This window comes from Pseudozyma hubeiensis, assembly GCF_000403515.1.
Source record: "Pseudozyma hubeiensis SY62 DNA, scaffold: PHS36, whole genome shotgun sequence".
NCBI classification, from domain to species: Eukaryota; Fungi; Basidiomycota; class Ustilaginomycetes; order Ustilaginales; family Ustilaginaceae; genus Pseudozyma; species Pseudozyma hubeiensis.
In genome coordinates this window covers 330,962-350,471 of record NW_012133818.1, presented here as the reverse complement: position 1 = coordinate 350,471, position 19,510 = coordinate 330,962, and the positions used below count along the sequence as shown (strand labels likewise).

Genomic DNA, 19,510 nt, shown 5'->3' with positions numbered 1-19,510 from the left:
GTCAAACAAACTCGTCCGGGCGACTTCGTAGGGCCCGAATGGTGTCGTGTTGCATCGATTCGAACGGGCGTGAAGGATATGAAAGCAGCGACGGGCTCGTGCTTCGGCTTGCTTCACGCACCTGACTTCGATGAGATGCAGCAATGAGATGGCGCTAAGAAGTGGTTGCTCAGCAGATGCCTTCACACTCGGAAACACAGCATGCTTTCAAGGAAAAGAGGTGCATTTGAACTCAGTTGACAACCACAACCCGTGGACAGAGCAGATGCCATATCCAGGCTCGAGCCTCACAGGAATTTGCCCGTCTTGCTGGTGTATCCCAGCCCCTCCCTTGCGTCGTGATCGTTGCCATCCCTCATGCCGAGCCTTCTTCTCGAGTTGTAAACCAGGCTGTCCAAAATGCCAGCGACCGTCAAGATACCACCCACGATGGCGCAGGTCGACGTCAAGAAGTGCGAGAGCGACTGTCGGTACTCCGAGTGAATCGTTTTGAGCGGAGAGATCTCGTAATTGAAAAACACGCCTGGTACGCCGGCGAAGCCATGCGAGATTTGTGCTCCGGATCCTTCGTTCGACATTCCTGCGAGCGCGGCGGCGTTGGCTCCGGGCGACAGGTCGCGTTCGTAGGTCGTGACCGAGTACTGCTGCGTCTTGAGCGTCTCGCCTGACAGCGGTCGGAACTCGGTCGAGACGACCTTGACAAAGTACTGGAACATGAACTGAGTCTGCGATGTGTGGGCACGTACCCCTTCCAGTGGATCCTTGACGCCCAGCTTGTTCTTGACGGCACGCTCTTTGGCGGTGGTCAGGCCGTGGTACTCCTGTTCGGAGCCAAAGCTGAACTCGTGGATGATGTGTCCAAAGTCGTGGTGCTCTGCGCCGGTGCCGGAGAGGTAAGGGACGAGGTCGTGAACGTGCATGCTGTTGCGCTGGAACGCCTTGCCTGGAGACAGGTGGAAGCTACCGACCACCTTGTTGACGTGCAGCTTGCCCGAGATGCGGCACCCCTCCTGATTCTGCTCCTTGATCTTTTCGGACCAGCCTTCGGCGACGCACTGATCGACGTGGTCCGGATCGGCGAAACTCCAGCCTTTCCTCACATAAGCTTCACGCACCTCGTCGCACGTGTTGCAGCATCCGCTTGCAGGTGGTTGACCACCGTAGCAGTCGCCGCAGTAATCTTTGCCCCTGGTATTGGCGATGCGGGCTGCCTCACCCTTTAGCGACTTTTTGCCCTGCTCAACCACCCTGCCGTCGTGGCTGATGCGTGTCCTCTCGATGTCGTGCTGGATATCGTTGACGTGCTCACCCGAGATGTCCATCACATCCAGCGAGAGCAGGTAGCAGGGTACACGTGGGAAGGTGATGTTCATGTTGACCGTCAGCTTTTCGCCTCGAGATCGATCCACTTCCAACGCCGGCTTGAGGTGAACCGTGCGGTAGTCGACAAACTCGCCGATAGTGAGCACCACGATCAGGAGCGCCGAAATGAGCGTGATGAGCGCACCCGCGTTGGTTCGGATGCGCACATCATCCATGGTCTGTGAACAGGAAGATGGGTCAACTGTCAGCTCCTTTGCCCCGAAGCACGAATCTACGGACCAGCGCACCTACCTTTGAGAAGGCATCGATGCCTCTCAACTGGCCGAAGATGCCGTTTTTGCCCATCTTCTCCGTAGGGACCTGCCGTGAGGACGATGCGATCGGTCGCGGAAAAACAACAGTGGTGGTCGGGATGTCCAATGGGTCACACGAGGGAGGTGGCAGATAGAGCTGAGAAATGGCCGGCAATCTTCCAGCGTGGAAACAATGGGCGCGGGCGGGGTTCGATGAAGTCGACCGACACGCACGATAAAATTCAGCGAGCAGCAAGACCTAACAATATGGAGGGAAAAACAGAGACGCAATACGCGATGGTTTCCTGAGGCCAGATCCAGTTTTGCGGCACCACACTTCGGACACTGGCAAACAAGGCAATCATGATCATATCCGGTATCCAATTACAACGAGAGCATGAGAAACAGAAGACAATTTGACGAAGGCATGTATGCTTTATGTGCGTGTGGAGGTCGAGGCGAGAGCAACGGGCAGGACGACTCGAAGGAGGTGCATCTACTCCTTCTTCTCAGCAGCCTGTGCCTTGGCCTCAGCTTCAGCCTCCTCGCGGTCCTGCTTGATCTCCTCGATCTCGTCATCGATGCCGATGGCTTCGTCGAAGTCTTCGACGTCAGGTAGCTGTCGCTCGATGAAAGGTCGAATGAGACGCTCAAAGTATGGGTGCTCCTTCAGCTGGGGGTTGTTGCGGCGGACCATGCGGAAGTACTCGCGGTAGATGTCACCGTCGTACCTTCCGATGGGCGAGTTGAGCACGTGGTCCGAGATGGCGAACGAGTCGATGAGGGGGATGGCAAAGGTGCGCGTCTTGGCGCAGTACTCGGTGACCCTAGCCGAGGCGTAGTCAAGCTGCTCCGGTGTCAGCCAGCCACTGCGGAGGAAGAAGGCAGCCTTCTCCTCCATCTGCCAGAGGCCGTAGAATTTGGCCAACAGTTCGAGGTGCTCACGCACTCCGTCATCGCTCTTCTCGACACGCTCGACGGCCGATCGGAATTGGCGGAAGATGTAGCCGCTGGTGTGGACGCTGGCAGCAACGAAGCGCACCTGCGAGCAGTCTTCGAACGCCTGCTCTCTGCTGCGACCGGCCTTGAGGCACGCCTGGTAGTCTTCGGAGGCCTTTTTGACGGCGTGGGCGGCGACGGTGGCCCAACCGCGATCGATGCCGTCGAGGATGTCGAGCGCTTCGTTGGACTCGCACTTGGCGGACAAGACCTTGTCGAGGTTGTTCATGTACATGGTACCTTGGCTGACCTGCTTCTTGCCGTCCAGAGCATCCTGGAATGCAGAGATGAGGAATCGACCGGACTGCAAGGCCAAGATCGTGTTGTCACCTTCCCATGTGCAGTGCACTGCGAAATCCGCATACATGTTCGCGAAACCGTTGTAGCTCGAGTAGCCGTGACCACCACACGCCTGTCGGGAGCGGTCAATGGTCTCCAGAGTGGCCCAGGTGCAGAAGGCCTTGAGACCGGCGCTGGTGGAGTGGGTCTCCTTGAGCTTCTCGATGGTGGCATCGAGGTTGGGGTCACCGGGCTCGAGGCTCTCGAGCGCCTGTGAAGTCTCCTCGAACAGACGCTGAAGCTCGAGCGAGGTGTAGCCAAAGGCGACGGCCTGAGCCACGAGGGGCATGAGGCGACGCTGATGGATGGGATAGTCGATGATCTGCGTCTCGAGCTGGGCCTTTGCGTCCGACTTGAACTGTCGTCGTGCAGCGGCGTATCGGACCGAGATGGTGAGCGCCTTTTTGGCGGTGTTGGCTGCATCCGAAACCATGGCGGTTCGGCCTTGGAGGAGCGCGCCGTAGGTGAGCTGCTGGAGAGGAGGCTCGCGCACCTCCCCTTCGCGGGTGACCTGGGTGTGCTTCATGAGCATGTATGCGCGTGGAATGCGAACGTTGGTGAACTGGATGTAGCCGTTGTCGATGCCGTCGCGACCCATCTTCATGCCGATGTCGCCAATGTTGATGCCGGGGAGCAGCTGGAAGCTCTTGGGGTCGCGGAGGGGCACGATGAAGGTCTTTGTGCCGTATCGCTTGCCCTTGACGATCAGCTGAGCAAAGACGGAGCAGTGGGTGGCGGTCTGGGCTGCACCGCCGATCCACCACTTTGTGGCGCCGAGGTTGGGGGTATGGATAACGAACTCGTCGGACTGGCCGTCGAAGTGGGCGGTGGTCTCAAGACCTGCGACGTTGGAGCCGTGGGCGAGCTCGGTCATGCCGAAGCATCCGAACATGCCCTGGCAAGCGATGACACCCTTCTCCATCCAGTAGGAGAACTGATTGGGGGTTGCACCGGATCGGATGGCACCGAGGAAAAGACCGTAGTGGACACCAAGACGGGTCCAGAGACCGGGATCGAGCATGGACATGAGCTCCATACGCTTCTGGAAGTCGTCGACGGACTCGCTGGTGACGTAGTGTGCGAGGCGCTGGATGCGCTGCATGGTGCGCTCACGGATCTGATCCTTGGTGAGATCGTAAATGTCGCCTGAATAGAAGACGGGGTCGCGACTGGCCTCGAGCATGAACTTTTCCTTCTTGACCAGATCGCTCTCGCTGCCGTGGTGTTCGATGGACATCTGTCGCAGCAGCAGGAGGAAAAAGCAAGGGAGCGAGCAAGGTCAGCATTACCGGAACAGTGAGATGCGAGAGTTGAGAGCACAGCGGCTACAAAGCAAAGTACCTACCTTGCGAACGTCAAAGGGAGGGTTTGCCCTCTCCTTTGCCATGGTGTCCATGGTCAGGCTGTCGGTCCAAGACGACATGGTGGGCTAGTTTGTCTCGATAGGTTGCGAGAAGACCGACTTGAACAAGACAGGGAAGGTGTTGTGGAGTCGGAATGTTGTCCAGCAAGGGGTGATAATGTCAGGTGTGTATGACGTTGACGCAGCCAAACGAGGATGAGATGGTCGTGGAGGGAGGGAAAGCGGTGGATGCAAAGGTCACAGGTTGAAAGCGAACTGCAACGTTGTTGCTCAATTATCACGACCGGGAACGGACTAGCGGTGGAGCGGCGATAGAAGCAGGGCGCAAGCAACCGGTTTCAGTTGAATCAGAGGGCAGGCAATCACAGAATGCGATTGGCTCAGTCGACAGCCTAGCTGTGCGGGGTAGCCGTCACTTGCCTTGGAGGAGAAAATGTTCGGGTGGACTAAGTTTGGATAGAGTGGAGAGAAAGCCGCTTGTCAAGCGAGAGAGGTTGGCCAAAATGAATGTTGAAAGCCCACTGTCTGCTGTGGATTCGGCGTGTGATTGCTTGCCTAGCTGCTTGCCTGCTTTGCAGCTTTGCCTAATCCGGTCATCGGGCATCGATTTCGAGCAGCGATGCCAGTATTTTTGAAATGAAGCAAAGGATGTAATTACAAAAGAGCTCAATCGGAAAATACAAAAGTCTCGACCCTTCTCCGCATCCAACGCAACCAACCACCTTACGGATCATCGTGCATCGAACATGCGCAGATCGCACAAGCGTTCCTTCAGGTCCTGTTTGGATCTTCGTTCCGCTAGCGCCATCGTTGGCAAGGTCCACCGCCCACTGCAGTTTCTTGAACGCACACGTTTATCATTCTGGAAAAAAGCTGAGCGAGAACGATGAATCATTTTTTAAGCTTCTTGCGGCAGTGATGTAGACGACGACGAAACCCTTCGAGAGCATCCAAGTGGACATGTTCGTACGTCTCAGGCCTGGACAAGGCTACGAAATTGTCACCTACACGATAGCGCAGATGCGTGAAAGCAGCCGGCAGTAACAGGCTTAGCGTAAGGCACAGCAGCTCGGCCACCGTCTTTTCACGCTCAATTAGAGCAATTAGAGCAAAAGGGAAGATATCGACTCTGCTTATCCATCGCTTTGTCATTGTGGAAGCAAAATCATGTTAGAGTTCTATTTTTCTGACAATGAGAATAGGTCACATTTTGCCTCCACAATTTCATATCTCGACGATGGTTGCCGAGATGTCAAGCAGAGCGAGCTACGCGGCTGCACAGCCCTCTCTCGATGCCCATGACGAGCGACAAGTAGGTTGAGGTCATTTTGGTCCTCGATCCGAGATTCATGCTGTTTGGTACTCCAGGCTGTGCGCACGTTGAACGATGTAGTGGTATGTGACTGTACAGCCCAGCTTCGTGCAGTCATCGACTTGCTCGACTTGCCGCCGGCACGTCCCGTGGGCTCCTGGCATAGGTGACGAACTTCTTGGTCCTCTGAAGTTCACTCTCTTCCTCCCCTTCCACGATCTGTCCGCCACACAACTGTACACTGTAGACGACACAAGAGACATCTTTGACGATGCCGGCTCATCCCCATCTAGGCTATTGTAATCCAGGTGAGCAAATATGGCCCACACAATCACATGATCGACCGAGATGCCGAACGCGTTCTGAACACCCAGTCTTGCTGCAGTGATTTCGCACGACTTTGCCGATCCGGGCGTCTTCTACGACCGTGCCAGCCAGACTTGGTACGCCTTTGGCACCAACGGCAATGGCAAGAACATCCAATGCTCTTTCACCAAGGATTTCTGCTCCTGGACTCATCACGAGCACGATTGTCTTCCCGGTCCACTGCCACCCTATCAAGCCGGTGTGCCAGGCTTCCTTTGGGCACCTGAGGTGATCGAAGCACCTCAAGGTCGAGGTGGCTACTTGATGTACGTCTCGTGCCAAGACTCGATCTACAAGAAACAGTGCATCGGCGTCGCTTACTCGGACAACGATCCGCGTGGTCCCTACCGGTGGATCACCGATCGACCGCTCATCTCACGTGGCCAGACAGGAGGCACCCTCGACCCGCAACCATTCGAGGATCCGGCTAGCGGCAAACGCTATCTCGTCTACAAGTCAGATTGGGACAGCATGTACACCAAACACCCACAGCTCTGGCTCTCCGAGCTCGCTCCCGACGGCCTCTCGCTCGTCGGAGATATGCACCCTTTGCAAGGTCCAAAACACGCCTATCAGAACGGTCTGCTCGAAGCCCCTTACCTATTCCACCATCCACCCAGCAACGCGTACATCCTCTTCTTCTCCTCGGGCACCTTCACCAACGGATCGTACGCCACCTCGTACGCCATCTCTCACAACGGTCTGTTCGGTCCGTACGAGTGTCCCAATCGACCGTTATTGGAAACGGACAAAGCGAGAAGCGTTATGGGTCCAGGCGGCGCTGCAGTTGTCAAGGGAGTCGAGGACGAGTACTTCATCGTGTTCCACGCGTTGGAGAGGGAGGAAGGAAACAGAAGGACGTGCATCCAGAGACTCTGCTTCGCTCAGGACGGCACTCCGCACCTCCCCTCCAGACCCAACTGCGGAAAGAGGCTGCGCCTCGGTGCTGAACAAGAAGACGACATGCACCATTTCGGTAACCAGCCTAGCGTCCCCGCCTCCGCAATCGAGTCTGGATCCGGGTCTGGATTCGGGTCTGGCGGATCCATATCTAAGCTGCTAAACAAGGTCAAGAACAAGCTCGATTCTTAGGCTTCAGCTTCACGGCCATATCCTGCGGTTCCGGAGAAAGTCCATCGTGGGGTATCATCTGCTACAATTGTACGTTTGTATTACTTACAAGACCCGTCATTGCTGGTCACTGAGGCGCAGTGGCTGCAGCGTCCAAGAGTCATCTATCATTGTTCTGCCGTGAGACAAAATCGTGTGCTGCATTGCCATTTGTGTCTACGTATTTGCTTTTCCACCGCGATTGAGATCGTCTATGCGAACCACCTCTGCCAAGCACCGGCCAGCCTTCCCCACGAGTAAAACATGGCCCAGATACCCGTGGCCGAGAGGATGGGCAACGAAAGGTTGTCGTCGACACCGCCTAGCTCGAGACCCTCTGCTACGGCAGCCACGACACCCGAACCTATCGTGAGCAGCCAGATTGGCATACCGGGGACATCCTTGTGGATGGGCAGCGCGTCGGTTCCGAGCTTTCCCTTGGCGATGCTGTCGGCACCCAGGTATTGTGCCGACAAGCCTGAGGCGCCCGGAAGAAGACCGGTACCGCTCTGGCCTCGCAAGCCGATGGAAAGGCCTTGCCATCCGGTACCTGTGGCACCGGCGACGCGATCCGTGCCAAAGATGGCCGGGTGCGCGTAACCAGAGCCGGACCACGAGATACCGTTGGGTCGCACATTGCTAGAAGCGATCGAGGTGCCCCAGAACAGGTACGAGGTCAATGCACCGCTGACGATGGCAGCGATGAATCCAGCCGTCGACTTGCGTCTTGCAAATGGCGGACTAGGCAGCGCAGGCGTGTATCGTCCAAACAGCCTTCCAAACGTCGAGGCGGCTGTATCGCACCACGAGAGGATCATGACCGAAACGCACGCAATGTCCTCCGGGAAGAAGTGCAACGAGGTGATGACACCGATCAGGTACCACACGACGCCGTTGACCTTGTCCTTTTCGGATTCGCGCATCAGGAAACCCAGCACGCGCTCGTAGATCTTTTCGAATCTGGCATTGTTGAGGCGAACGACGTCGGCTGTAACGACGATGCCGAGGAAGATGGAAAGTCTGCGGACGACGGTGGTGTAGTCCTGGTCGGAGAAGTAAAGTTGGAGGACGAGAAGACCCATAGAGCTGTGGAAGATCTTGCGAGGGATCTCCCAGCTCTTGCTGCTTGCAGGAGCCACGTGTCCATTGGCGTTGGGACGCGCTGATTTGGGTGAGGATGATGTCTTTGTAGCTTTTGAACGACGGCGAACAGCGGTATCGCCGACGACGGATCCGTTGAGGTTGGCGCCCGATGCGGATTCCTCGGCGATGGCGGACGCTGCAGTTGAAGAACTCTGCGTCTGCAAAGCCGAGCTCCTGTCTAGCTCGTCTCGGTCATAGTCCGATTCAGCTCTGGACAATGCACGCAGCACAGCTTGGCCCTTTTGCAGCGAAGAGGAGCGTCGGCGCGTCACCGTCTTGTGTGCGGTACCGTTCGCCTCGGACGAAGGCCCGATAGGGGGCGGTGATGAGCGCGGCGAATCCGACAGCACCTTGGCCGAAGCTCGAGTTGACATTGTGTGTGTGCGTGTGTGTGTTTGTTACTATGGTCGGGAAGCCGAGCAGAAACCGTGGATGTGGGATGTCGAGACGTATATGTGTGATGAAAACCAGCGTAGATATCGACCGAGCGACGATCGCTGCTGTTTGATGACGTTCTTGGTCGAAGATGAGGATGGGATCGAGAAGAAACATCAGATTCAGTGACACACTCAAGCCTCACCTGCGCCTCTTCGTCACCCGGACCCGCACAAGCACGCATGCACGCACGCACTTTCAATGATTGTCTTCGCTTCTAGCTTTTGAAATTCCAACATGAGCCGCAAGCTTGACGCGTCTCGGTCTCGCAAGTTTGCAGCAGTCAAACGCGCCTGTGAGATGCAGTTCCATCTTGTTTGTAGTTATATATTCAATAACGTGCAGTTAATCTCACGAAGCAGCTTCTTAGCGCAGTAGGTAGCGCGTTGGGCTCATACATTGCTATGAAAAACAACCTTTCCACCGCAAGGTGGTGATACCCAAAGGTCGTCGGATCGAAACCGACAGAAGCTACTGTTTTTACCTTTATTTTTTAATCCCTTGTTCACATCCATCTCCTTGTTGGTGACCATCGCGTTGCATGCGATCGTTCAGTGCCTGCTCAGGCTGTGCAGCAACACAACCACAATCACAGACTCACGAACACTAAATCTATATCACCGCTAAAATGGCGGAGCTCAGGCCCTACATTGTCATCTTCAAGGATGGCACACCTCAATCCGCCATCGACGAGTACAAATCCAAGCTGCAGAGAGCCGGTGGAACGATCACGCAGACCTTTGATTCGATCGTGAAGGGTTTCGCCGCTACAATTCCGGACAATGTTGCGCACGAGCTGACTACTGCAAGCGCCGGCGGAAAGCACGAGCACATTGAATACGTCGAGCCCGGCGGTGAGGTCAAGACTATGTAAAACTGCTTGTTTGTACACGACGCTGGTTTGTCGAGTCGTTTAATGTATTGCGTACTCTTGAATGTGATTTGCGACGATCACGAGAGGAATCCCTTGGCGAGGGCGATCTCTGCGTTCATCACCGAGCTCGTGGCGGCGCCGATCATGACGTTGTTGGAGAGCACCACAAACTTGATGTCAAAGACGGGGCATTCGCGCACCCTTCCCACGTTGACACCAGCGCCGTTCTGCCAGTCACGGTCCAGACGTGGTTGTGGGCGATCCTGCTCCTCGTGCACCGTGATGGCCTGTTTGGGCGCCGAGTGGACACCGATCTTTTGCGCTTCCGTGGTGAACTCTTCCAGACACTTTTTGACTTGCTCTACAGACGGTGCGGGTCGGTTCTTGAACGAGACCGAGACGCACTCCATGTGACCGTCGATGACAGGGACACGGTTGCAGTGAGCAGAGACCTTGAGCGGGTGCTCTTCGTGATAGTCGAATGCAGTCTTGTCCGACTTGATGCCACCCAAGATCTTGGCCGTCTCCCACTCGATCTTTTCCTCTTCGCCGCTGATGAACGGTACGACGTTGTCCAAGATGTCGAGCGAAGACACACCGGGGTAGCCTGCACCGGAGATAGCCTGCATCGTGTTGACCAGAATCTTGTCCAGCGGTCCGAACTTGGCTTCCAGCGCCTTCAAGGGTACAACGATACCGGTGGTGGAGCAGTTCGCATTGGTGACGATGAATCCCTTCTTAGTTCCCACCTGCTGTCGTTGATATGGCAAGATCTGCATATGTTCCGGATTGACCAGAGGAACCACCAATGGGCACAACGGATCGGTGCGATAGTTTTTCGCGTTGGAGAATACCCTCAACTCGGCTTTCCGGAAGGCATCCTCCACAGGTCCAGCAGGTCCGGAGTCGAGACCAGAGAAAACCACTTGGCATTCTGCAAAGTGCTCCGGCTTGCATTCGTATACGGGCATCTGCGCCACATTGTCCGGAACTCGGCGGATCTGCTTCCACCTCCCCTGAACTGCTTGGATGTACGGCTTGCCCGCCGAAGAGGACGATGCGCCTAGCGCAGCAAGCTCGAACTGCGGATGAGCAGCGAGCTGCAGGATGAAGCGTTGACCCACCGTGCCCGTAGCACCGAGCAGGCCGACTTTGAGCTTTTGCGATGACGAGGAAGATGCGACCGACATTGAGGGCGACAGTAGCGGATTCGATGAGGCTGATGGTTCGGTGGTGGAAAGATCGGAAGATCAGATGTGGAAATCTTATCAGTACGCAAGCGAGGGACTCGCAGTTTGATTTGCCACAACAATTTAGACTTCACAGAGCGCAAAAGCAGCCCTTTCGAGACTTCTTCCAATCCGTGCGCCATCGCGGTCGAGTCACTGCTGAACGGGCACCCATCTTTTTGCCACACGTCTCGGATGTGCCTTCCGAGCAGATGTAACACTTGCAGGGTTTTCTCGCTGAACGACATCTGTCAGCAGGCTCCTGCCTCCATTCTCAGGCTTCATAGACAAAGGCTGACAATGTCTTCGAGAACAAAATGATGTGCATACTGTAACTCAATGTCCGTCGAGTTGGAATGTGCTAGTAGGAAGTACAAATACAGGTTGCCAACGAAAGTAGGTCGCATAGGAGCGACGGGCTGTTCTACCGTGTTGCAGACATAGGTCGGCGTCAACATGGCAGATGGACGCTCGAGGCTGTCTATTCACCACATTGCTTGGGTTCAGGTTCTCATGTTGGACAGAATCTCCTGGTAGGGTTGCACGAGCGACGTGAGGTTGCGCGGCCTCGCCATGATTTGCAGCACCTGACTGCAAAGCTGACGCTTGTCATATCCAAGGATCGTTGGTTGCCACGCAGCATCCTGGTCCTTCTCAGGCTTGTAGTAGATCGGCCCGATCAGCGACTTGATGAGATCTTCCGCCTGGTTCTTGATGCCTTCTTCTGCGATGCGCTTGGCGTACGTGAAGAGATGATTCTTGTACTCGTTGGCGCTGTCGAGGATCGTAGCTGCCAGCATCCGTGCTTCCAGGTGACGCAACGTGACGGCGATCACAAAGTCCGACTTTTTGTCCTCGGGCACGCTCATCTCGACCGGCGGCGACTCGTCGTCGTCCGACTCCTCTTGTGCGCCCACCTGGTTGTCCCCGTGTACGCGACGCACGTACATGGTGTTGATCTCGGCTTCGATCGCGCGCACGGGATCACGGATCGATGCCTCGCTGCCACGACTGCGGGTGCGGCCGTCCCAGGCTTCCGAGTGTTCGGCCCACCATCCGTCGCTGATGCACACCCAGCCCAGCTTCTTGTCGTCGAACGTGTACGCCTTTTCGCTGTGTAGGATGACGATGGGCGCACCGTTGGCATGCACCGCCATCGAGGACAGGTTCTCGGGATCGCCGAGCAAGTTCAGCATCGACACTGGCCGGTGCATCTCGCGGTCGGCGCGTATGTTCCACCGATACATGAGTCCAGAGACGGTCACCGCCATCAGAACTGTTCCGTTACTCTCGAGTCGATAGCATGCCGAGTCGAGCAGCAGATTGCCCACCCTGCGTCCCCGCGACGAGTAGATCAGCACCGTCGAGTCCTCCAGCGCAATTGCTGAGAAGAAAGACGTGGTCGTGGCCAGCGTCGCCGCCGTTGGGCTGAAGTCGAGCCACAATACGCGGTCCTTGTCCGAGGGATCGAGCCTCGCGATCTCAGTAGGTCGTGACTCGTCAAAATTGCGAATCTCTATCGAAATGCCATCCTCGTCGCGGCGATAGATGCTAGGCGTCTCGGGCACAGATAGATGTACACCTTTGCGGACGCCATCCTCAACGATACCGCTCACGCCCGTCAGAGCTTCTCTCAGAACCTTCTTGGGACCAGCTGGGTCGCGAGGATGTTCCGCTCCGAGCGTTCGGCCAATGTCGGCCTTGGTCTTGCCCTTCTGCAGCTTGCCGATGGGCTCGATGTCCTCGGTGTCGCTCCCCGGCTCTACTTCTTCCGCCTTTCGCTTCGTTCCTCGCATGAAGCGCTGCTGGAACTCGGTCCAAAATTGCATCATGTCTTCCGGCCTGGCTCCTTCGGGCATGATCCCGAATGGCAAGCCCACAGGCACGTACGGCATCATCGACGAGGCGGCGGCCGAAGGTGTTGCCGCTGCAGGAGGGTGCAATCGCTGTGCTGCCAGCGCAGCGGCCACTGCTGCGGCTGCTGCTTCGCTCAAGACGCCATTCGTCGAGCCTGAATGGACGCCGTTGACGCCTGAACCAGCTCCGAATCCGTCGGTCGTGGTTCCGCCAATCGCCTCGCGCATCGCTGGAAGCTGGTGGTTCTGGATCATAGGCATCGATGTGTGCGATGATGCGGCGACTGGCTGCGGCGCGTACTGAGCAGCAGGTGCCTGTGGCGGCGTCATGTCATCGCCGATGAGCGTGGGTCGGATGCGTCGCTTGCCGTCCCTGGTGATGGTGATGGTCTGTTGAAGCCGCTCCTTAGTAGATGCTGCGAGTCGAACAGGGACGACGGATCCTGCGATGGGTACAGGTGCTACGGATGCCCTTGCCGATGGCTGTTGACCTGCCTTGCGTGGCTGCAGGACGTTGGGTCGATCCGAGGTTCCGACGCTTGATGCCGGGTTGAACGTCGAGGCAGCGTTTCGTATGCGCTTGACGCCATGCTTGGCACGCGATTGCTCGAGCCTGTCTGCGCTGAGAGCGTCGGAGATGAGTTCGGGGGAGAGGTGGAAGACAGCCACGGTACCATCCGAGGAGCAAGCATACAGCGTGTAGCCGTCGGCGGACCACGACAGATCCATGACTTGGCGCTCGAACACGTCTCTGGCCACTAGAACGGGCTGCTCGAGGCCAGTGACCCAGATGGATACGGACTGGTCCAGCGAGCCCAAGGCGACTACGCACGAATGTGTGCCGCCATCGAACCCAACGAAGATCTTGGGACTGAACGCCGTTACCACGACGGCGTTCTCGTGGCCGACAAAGTAGATGTCGCTGCTCCAGTTGGCCCTCTTGACAACGCTAGCGACGAACACGGGTCCGCTCATGGCGTTGGCGCACAGCAGCAGGCTGCCGTCCGGCGACCAGCTTGGACGACGGAAGAAGGCGGTCGATGGACTGGCGAGGAAAGGGTCTGTAACGGAGCGTTCGAGCCCCCAGTCGGATGTGCGCCATACTTTGACCGTCTTGTCGTCGGATGCTGTTGCGAGGTACTGGCCTAAAGGGTCGAAGACGACGCCTTTGACGAAACCTTGATGACCGTCGATGGTGCGGAGCCGGTCAAAGGTGGTGCCGGACCAGATGATGACCTTGGAATCGAGGCCAACTGTGGCGATGAACTCGTCGTTGTCCGCCCACGCCAGGTCCACTACGTCCGATTCGTGACCCGCTAGACGACGATGCGGCCTCCAGCTTTCGATGTTGACCTCGCTAGATCCGAAGCTGCCTCCTCCCATACCGCTCGGATCAAGATCCCATACGAGCGCCACGGTGTCATCGGAGCCAGAAGCGAGGAAGCGACCGGAGTTGGCCCATCGCACCACGAGCACACTCCCCGTATGTCTTGACAAGGTGGAGAGGAGGCGATGTGTGTTTGTGTTTCTTTCTGCTTCTGGGTTGAGGATGGTTGCGGTAGACCAGATTCGGATCTTGGTGTCGAGACCAGCGGTAGCGAGGCGACTCGAGTCGGGATGGACGGCAACGCTGAAGATCGTGGAGAGCTTTCCCTTCTTGTCATCGCTGGGATGAGCCACCCAGTCGGGCAGGATGATGGACATGGCTGCCGACGTTCAGGGGACCGCAGCAGCAGGCTGCTGAAATCGAAAGGAGCCGTTCTGCTCGACGCAGTCGGCGGGCGCGGAGAGCGAGCGGCCACGTATCGAACAAGGACGGTGCTGCTGTGAGGGCTGCAGGTGTCGACAAAAAGGACGATGCTGACGCTGCTTGCGTTGGGCGTGGTCGTCGTCGGCGTCGTAGTCGTGATGGTGAAGCTGTAGGTTGGCGAATGCTGACCGCAGAGCAGAGGGATGCCTGCTTCCGTCTGCAATGCGTGTGCTCTGCCAGCTCTGCCTCGCTGAATGCGCTCGAGGGGTTTGTGAGGCGAAGTGAAAGGGAGGAGTGATCAGCAGGATGTGCCGAAGTAGGATGTCAACCAAGAAGCGAAGGAAGACGGCTTAGCCGACGAGGGTCCATCCATCATCACACGCGACGACCGTCACGATGCGCATCTCTTTCCGCCGTCACGCTTTCTCTCTCGCTCTCGCTCTCTCCTTCTCTCCCCGGTTCTCTCTGGCTTGCTGCACCGTGTTGTCTCGCAGATCCTGAAAAGTGCAACAATCGGAATTTTGAGTCTACTGTCGGACTTGCCGAACGGAGCCTTTGGAGAGGGTCTACTTTTTCGACTTGTCAGAAGCACACGCGAACAGGGCAATCAACCGTGGCTGCATGTGGCTTTCGCCTGTCTCTGCTTCTCTGAAATCGAGCGAGTAAAGTTCAAGGAGTCGGAAATTCCCATCCTTGCCAGCCTCAACAGGTCGGTCTGACAGGACTCAAGGCAGCTGGCTTGTATGTTCGGATGATCCGAGCGCTGAAGATAGGTTGCTTAGCGGCTGGCTTACAGAAGACGAGGTCTGATCAAGGATCGGCGATGCTGAGGATCGCAACAGAGCATGGTAATGGCAACCGAGAGCTAGCTGATCATGCTTCGTCCAAACACTCTGTTCTCCGCATTATTGAGGGGAGTCCCTTTTCGTGGTCTGTTAGACCTGCTCAGAGGTGGCGCCAGACGAGCCAGCCAACATAGAGCGCTAAAAAGTGGAGTGAGAACAGCGAACAGCGAAGAGGGGAGAGAATTTCGGGATGACGATGTGCGACTGCCGATGGAACAACTAGAATCAAGTGCAAACAGCAGATTAAATTGAGTTGAGTTGAGGCATGGAGACTTGGCGAGGTGAGCGAAGGGCCTTTTTCACAGGAAGCACACACCTCGCACGCTCGCGTTCGGCGACAAGCCACGGATGGACCGACCAATCCAATCCATGTGAGTTGCACTCTGACGCTCGTGCCGACGTTGCACTTGACCATCATTTACTCCACCGCTTCGGCTCTGGCTCACACGCATCAAAAAGGTCCTCGCCTGTATCGATAGAAACACGGCGTTGCAGACGTATCGGCAAATCCGAATCCAAAGCAACTTGATCCGACCCAGCTCTGCAGTTGCAGAAGATCGAGCCAAGCCGACCTCAAGGCGGGAAGCAACCAAGCGATACTCTTAGTGAAGTCATCCTCACAGCATGGACAGTACCAAGTGAACTCTGACCGCATCCGTCTTTAGCGTGGTGTCGACCTCTTCGTTCCCTCCACCCGATCCAGCTCCGTGGCGGCGGGCAAGCTCGACGGGGAGTTCCGCAGCGCAACGTCCTGTGCCATCATGCAGCAGGAGCAGCAGCAGCACAGGGTACAGGACGGCGACATTGCATCGCCCGTCTTCGATCCTTTCCGATCGCCGCCCCCGACGCCTTCGCCTGCACTCTCTGCCTACTCGTACTCTTCCACATCTAGCGCCGATGAGTTTTCGGACCAGGACCAGGATCCGGACTTCAACGCTCTCTCGCTTGAGGAGATTGACGAACCTCAGTATCACCTCGCGGTCGATACCGTTGGGTCGCAAGACCAGCCCTTCCTCGCCCATGGTGGCCTCACCAATGCTGACCTCGATCCTCGACAGTCCGGCCTACCAAGCGGAGCAGCAACACCAATAGCTTCCCAGTCATCCGCGTCCCTTCGGTTCAGGGAGACGTCACGGACAGGTTCGTCCCCTTCACCCACCCGATCAGGACTTTCGGCCTTCTCGTCACTGTATCGCAGACTATCGCCGAGGCACGCGTCAGAAGCATCCGATTCGTCGTCGCACGTCACCTCCACCGACCCAGATACCACAGCCCAACGTCCCTCGCCGCCAGATTCGGACGAAGAGCGCGCCGAACGTGGAGCTGATGCAGACGGGTTTGATACGCTCGATGTCGATGAGGAAGATATGCACGCTGACGGCATTCCAGCGGCCCGCGGTTGGCGTTTGGATGCACGTCAAGCCGACACCAAGCAGTTTCGCGCAAAGGTGTTGCAGCTCTTTTCCGACCAGCTCTGTCTTCTCGGCTGGACTCAGGAGACCGTTGATGCTTCCCTCTGGCCGCTTGAACCCGAACAGCTTGGTCTCAAGCGAATTAGTGGTGCATTCACCAACGCCGTCTTCTTTGCGAGCTACCAGATACCCGAGTCTGCGCGCAGCAACGTCCCACCACCTCCCACCGTCCTGCTCCGCGTCTATGGCGCCAGCTCAGAGGCGCTGCTTTCTCGTCGTGCCGAACTTCTCATCCTGCACACCTTGTCCAGCCTCTACGAGATAGGTCCGCACATCCTCGGCACGTTCGCCAATGGTCGCGTCGAAGAGTTTTACGACTGCGACCCCATCCAGAAGGAAGGAATGCGCGATTTTGGGGACAGGGAAGCCTACATGCTTCCAGGTGGAAGCCTGGTCGTCAAGGGTCGTGAAGGTCGTGCGCATTGGGTAGCGCGCCGCATGAACGAGCTGCATTCGGTTCCGCTCGAAGTGATGCGCACCGTGCTGGAACAGGGCAACCTGCGCGGTCCAAGCGAGAAGGGTTTTGGAAGGGGCATTGAGAATCACATCATGGCCAGCTCGCATCGTCCACGTCGCAGGGTCCGTCATCGACACCAGTCCAGCGTGATGGACAAAGCCAGCACTTCTCCCGTCTACGGTCTCGACAACCGCGGCGTGGTGCGCGCAAGTCCAGCGCCGATGGGCCCCGACGAGGTCTCGTCAACCGATAGCATGGACGCGCGCCCCAGCTACGCATTCTCGCATCGCAATAGTTCGGCCGTCTCGCTCGATTCGTTGGCGACCAGCTACAACTCACAGTCCAGCTTCTTCGGGGAGAGCCCTGCCATGACGGGCGTAACAAGCCCCTCACTTTCAGGCTCGTCCGCCACCGACACGCCCAACTCCTACTTCCCACCCGTCACCGACGGACCCATGAGTCCGCTTGCGTTGGCGCCGCAGGGTCGATCCAGCAACAAGCCAAAGTCGTCGCGAGGACCCTACCCCGGCGTGTGGCGACGACTCAAGAGGTGGTCGCGTGAGGCGGCCAAGGTGATCGAGCTCGTCGATAGGTTCGCCAAGACCGAAAGCGGTGCCAAGGCCATCGCTATATGCTTCTCGGGCCATCCCTCGATCCGTCAAGAGATGCAGGCTGGTCCCGACGCCCTGTCCACCGCCACGATTGGCCCCTCTCCAGGCAACCTGCGCAACACGCTGCGCGCCATTCGCGCCATCGACCTCGTCTCGCTGATCCACCAAATCGAGGAGTACAAACGATTCGTGAGGAGGTGGGAGCGACGCGAAGGACCCTCGCGCCGAGTTTTTGCCCATAACGACGCCCAGTACGGCAATCTGCTCGCCATCAAGCATACGAATGCTACCTTCGCATCCCTCGCCCCCGCGCAAACGGAGCAAAGGATGCGAGACGCCAGGTCTCCCTCTGTCGAAGTGCCTTCTATCCCCGCCGGAATGCCGCGGCTAGCATCGCACGACAGCAGACGCGACAGCGCTGCGTCTGTCGCCGATCCTCAGAGTCCTATCGCCATGAGGTCCAAGAGCCGTAGCCGCATCAACTTCAAGAAGCCGCCACCGCTCCATCATCGGATCGTCGTCATTGACTTCGAGTACGCCAGCCCGAACCCGCGCGGTTACGACATTGCCAACCACTTTCAGGAGTGGCGCGCCGACTACCATCATGCCACGCTCTCGTGGTCGCTCACGCACCACGGCGCGTATCCGGATGAGCAGCAACGTCGAAAATGGCTGCGTGCTTACGTCGAGCAGGGCCGACTGCTCCGAATGGGCGGTCGCGCGACCAAAGGCGGACCAGGTGCGTCAGCTCCACCGGCAGCCGGCGATGTCCCCGGCGACATTGCACTGCCGCCTGCTGTCGCCTCGCTACAGTATCCTCCTTCGGACACCGCGATCAAGGGGCCCATCACCGCAGAAAGGCCGAGCGCGCCGGTTACGCCAGGCACTGGTGCTGCACAAATGGCGGCTCTCGAAAAGTCGTCCGGAGAACGCAATCGCCCAGCGTTGTCGCAGAACAGCTCCAACGCATCTGCCTCAATCAGAAGGGGCTCCACTTCTGGCCCATCGTCCCACGGCGTGGAGAAACAGTTGACCAAGAGTCTTGCGAGGAGAGGCAGCACCGAGTCGATCTCTTCGTCATCATGGCAGGCACCGTCGTCGGGCCCACTTCGAGCTGTCAATCCGTCCGCTCCGAGCACCCCGGCCAGCTGCCTCGGGGCTGCCTCGCCGTTCTTGGAGGGCTCTGCATCGCCTCAAGTGCTAGCTTTGGCGTCCCTGGATGCAAGTATCGAGAAGGAGGTCGACCGACTCGAGCGTGAAGTTCATCTGTGGAGTTCCGCCACGCATGCCGTGTGGGGTTTGTGGGGAATCGTGTTTGCAAAGGAGGAACTCGAATCGGTGCTATCCAGAGCCACAGCGGAGGCGGACGGCCAGCGAGTCGGCGAGACAGTCTTGTCCGAAAAAAGCACACAACTGGTCGCTTCAGCAGGTTGTGCCGAGACCTTTGATAATTTGCGGTACGCTCTCGGTCGCATCGAGCTCTTCCGACAGGAATTTGAGCAGCTCAAGCAGCTCGGCATCGATGGCATCTGAACTCGGTCTCAGCAATGATGTTTTGTATGTATTCAGCGCACATCGTGTCGAACAAAAATCGGGAAGCTGTGGAAATCGAATTGACATATCGCGCTCGGGAGTCGGGTTTGATTTGGCGTGCCGCGTGTATGAGAACTCCACAAAGTCGTGCCTGCATTCTTGATCTGACTGAGCATTTGCCGACTTTGCTCGAGACCTCA

The 19,510-nt window shown here is 57.4% G+C and overlaps 8 protein-coding genes and 1 non-coding gene across 9 annotated transcripts; 4 read left to right on the top strand and 5 right to left on the bottom strand.

Annotated features, from left to right (window-relative positions):
• Window positions 1-287: 287 nt before the first annotated feature.
• On the bottom strand, window positions 288-1,668 carry PHSY_003574 (endoplasmic reticulum-Golgi intermediate compartment protein; the record flags this gene model as incomplete). The annotated part of the gene is made up of 2 exons (XM_012334193.1): window positions 288-1,541; window positions 1,615-1,668. 2 exons carry the CDS (start codon window positions 1,666-1,668, stop codon window positions 288-290), a joined length of 1,308 nt encoding a protein of 435 aa, XP_012189583.1.
• A 444-nt stretch (window positions 1,669-2,112) lies between these two features.
• Window positions 2,113-4,191, bottom strand: PHSY_003573 (potential fatty-acyl coenzyme A oxidase; the record flags this gene model as incomplete). Its single annotated transcript, XM_012334192.1, has 1 exon — window positions 2,113-4,191. One exon carries the CDS (start codon window positions 4,189-4,191, stop codon window positions 2,113-2,115), a length of 2,079 nt encoding a protein of 692 aa, XP_012189582.1.
• Window positions 4,192-5,609: 1,418 nt separating this feature from the next.
• On the top strand, window positions 5,610-7,087 carry PHSY_003572 (glycoside hydrolase; the record flags this gene model as incomplete). Its single annotated transcript, XM_012334191.1, has 2 exons — window positions 5,610-5,629; window positions 6,004-7,087. 2 exons carry the CDS (start codon window positions 5,610-5,612, stop codon window positions 7,085-7,087), a joined length of 1,104 nt encoding a protein of 367 aa, XP_012189581.1.
• A 230-nt stretch (window positions 7,088-7,317) lies between these two features.
• PHSY_003571 (hypothetical protein) lies at window positions 7,318-8,622 on the bottom strand (the record flags this gene model as incomplete). Its single annotated transcript, XM_012334190.1, has 1 exon — window positions 7,318-8,622. One exon carries the CDS (start codon window positions 8,620-8,622, stop codon window positions 7,318-7,320), a length of 1,305 nt encoding a protein of 434 aa, XP_012189580.1.
• A 421-nt stretch (window positions 8,623-9,043) lies between these two features.
• On the top strand, window positions 9,044-9,157 carry PHSY_007616. The gene has a single exon. It is a non-coding gene; the product is annotated as a tRNA-Met (tRNA).
• A 154-nt stretch (window positions 9,158-9,311) lies between these two features.
• PHSY_003570 (hypothetical protein) lies at window positions 9,312-9,557 on the top strand (the record flags this gene model as incomplete). The annotated part of the gene is made up of 1 exon (XM_012334189.1): window positions 9,312-9,557. The coding sequence occupies one exon, from the start codon at window positions 9,312-9,314 to the stop codon at window positions 9,555-9,557; it is 246 nt and encodes an 81-aa protein (XP_012189579.1).
• A 77-nt stretch (window positions 9,558-9,634) lies between these two features.
• PHSY_003569 (aspartate-semialdehyde dehydrogenase) lies at window positions 9,635-10,747 on the bottom strand (the record flags this gene model as incomplete). The annotated part of the gene is made up of 1 exon (XM_012334188.1): window positions 9,635-10,747. The coding sequence occupies one exon, from the start codon at window positions 10,745-10,747 to the stop codon at window positions 9,635-9,637; it is 1,113 nt and encodes a 370-aa protein (XP_012189578.1).
• Window positions 10,748-11,289: 542 nt separating this feature from the next.
• Window positions 11,290-14,346, bottom strand: PHSY_003568 (transcription corepressor; the record flags this gene model as incomplete). Its single annotated transcript, XM_012334187.1, has 1 exon — window positions 11,290-14,346. One exon carries the CDS (start codon window positions 14,344-14,346, stop codon window positions 11,290-11,292), a length of 3,057 nt encoding a protein of 1,018 aa, XP_012189577.1.
• Window positions 14,347-14,499: 153 nt separating this feature from the next.
• On the top strand, window positions 14,500-19,310 carry PHSY_003567 (choline kinase; the record flags this gene model as incomplete). The annotated part of the gene is made up of 3 exons (XM_012334186.1): window positions 14,500-14,553; window positions 14,887-15,101; window positions 15,941-19,310. The coding sequence occupies 3 exons, from the start codon at window positions 14,500-14,502 to the stop codon at window positions 19,308-19,310; spliced, it is 3,639 nt and encodes a 1,212-aa protein (XP_012189576.1).
• Window positions 19,311-19,510: the final 200 nt, after the last annotated feature.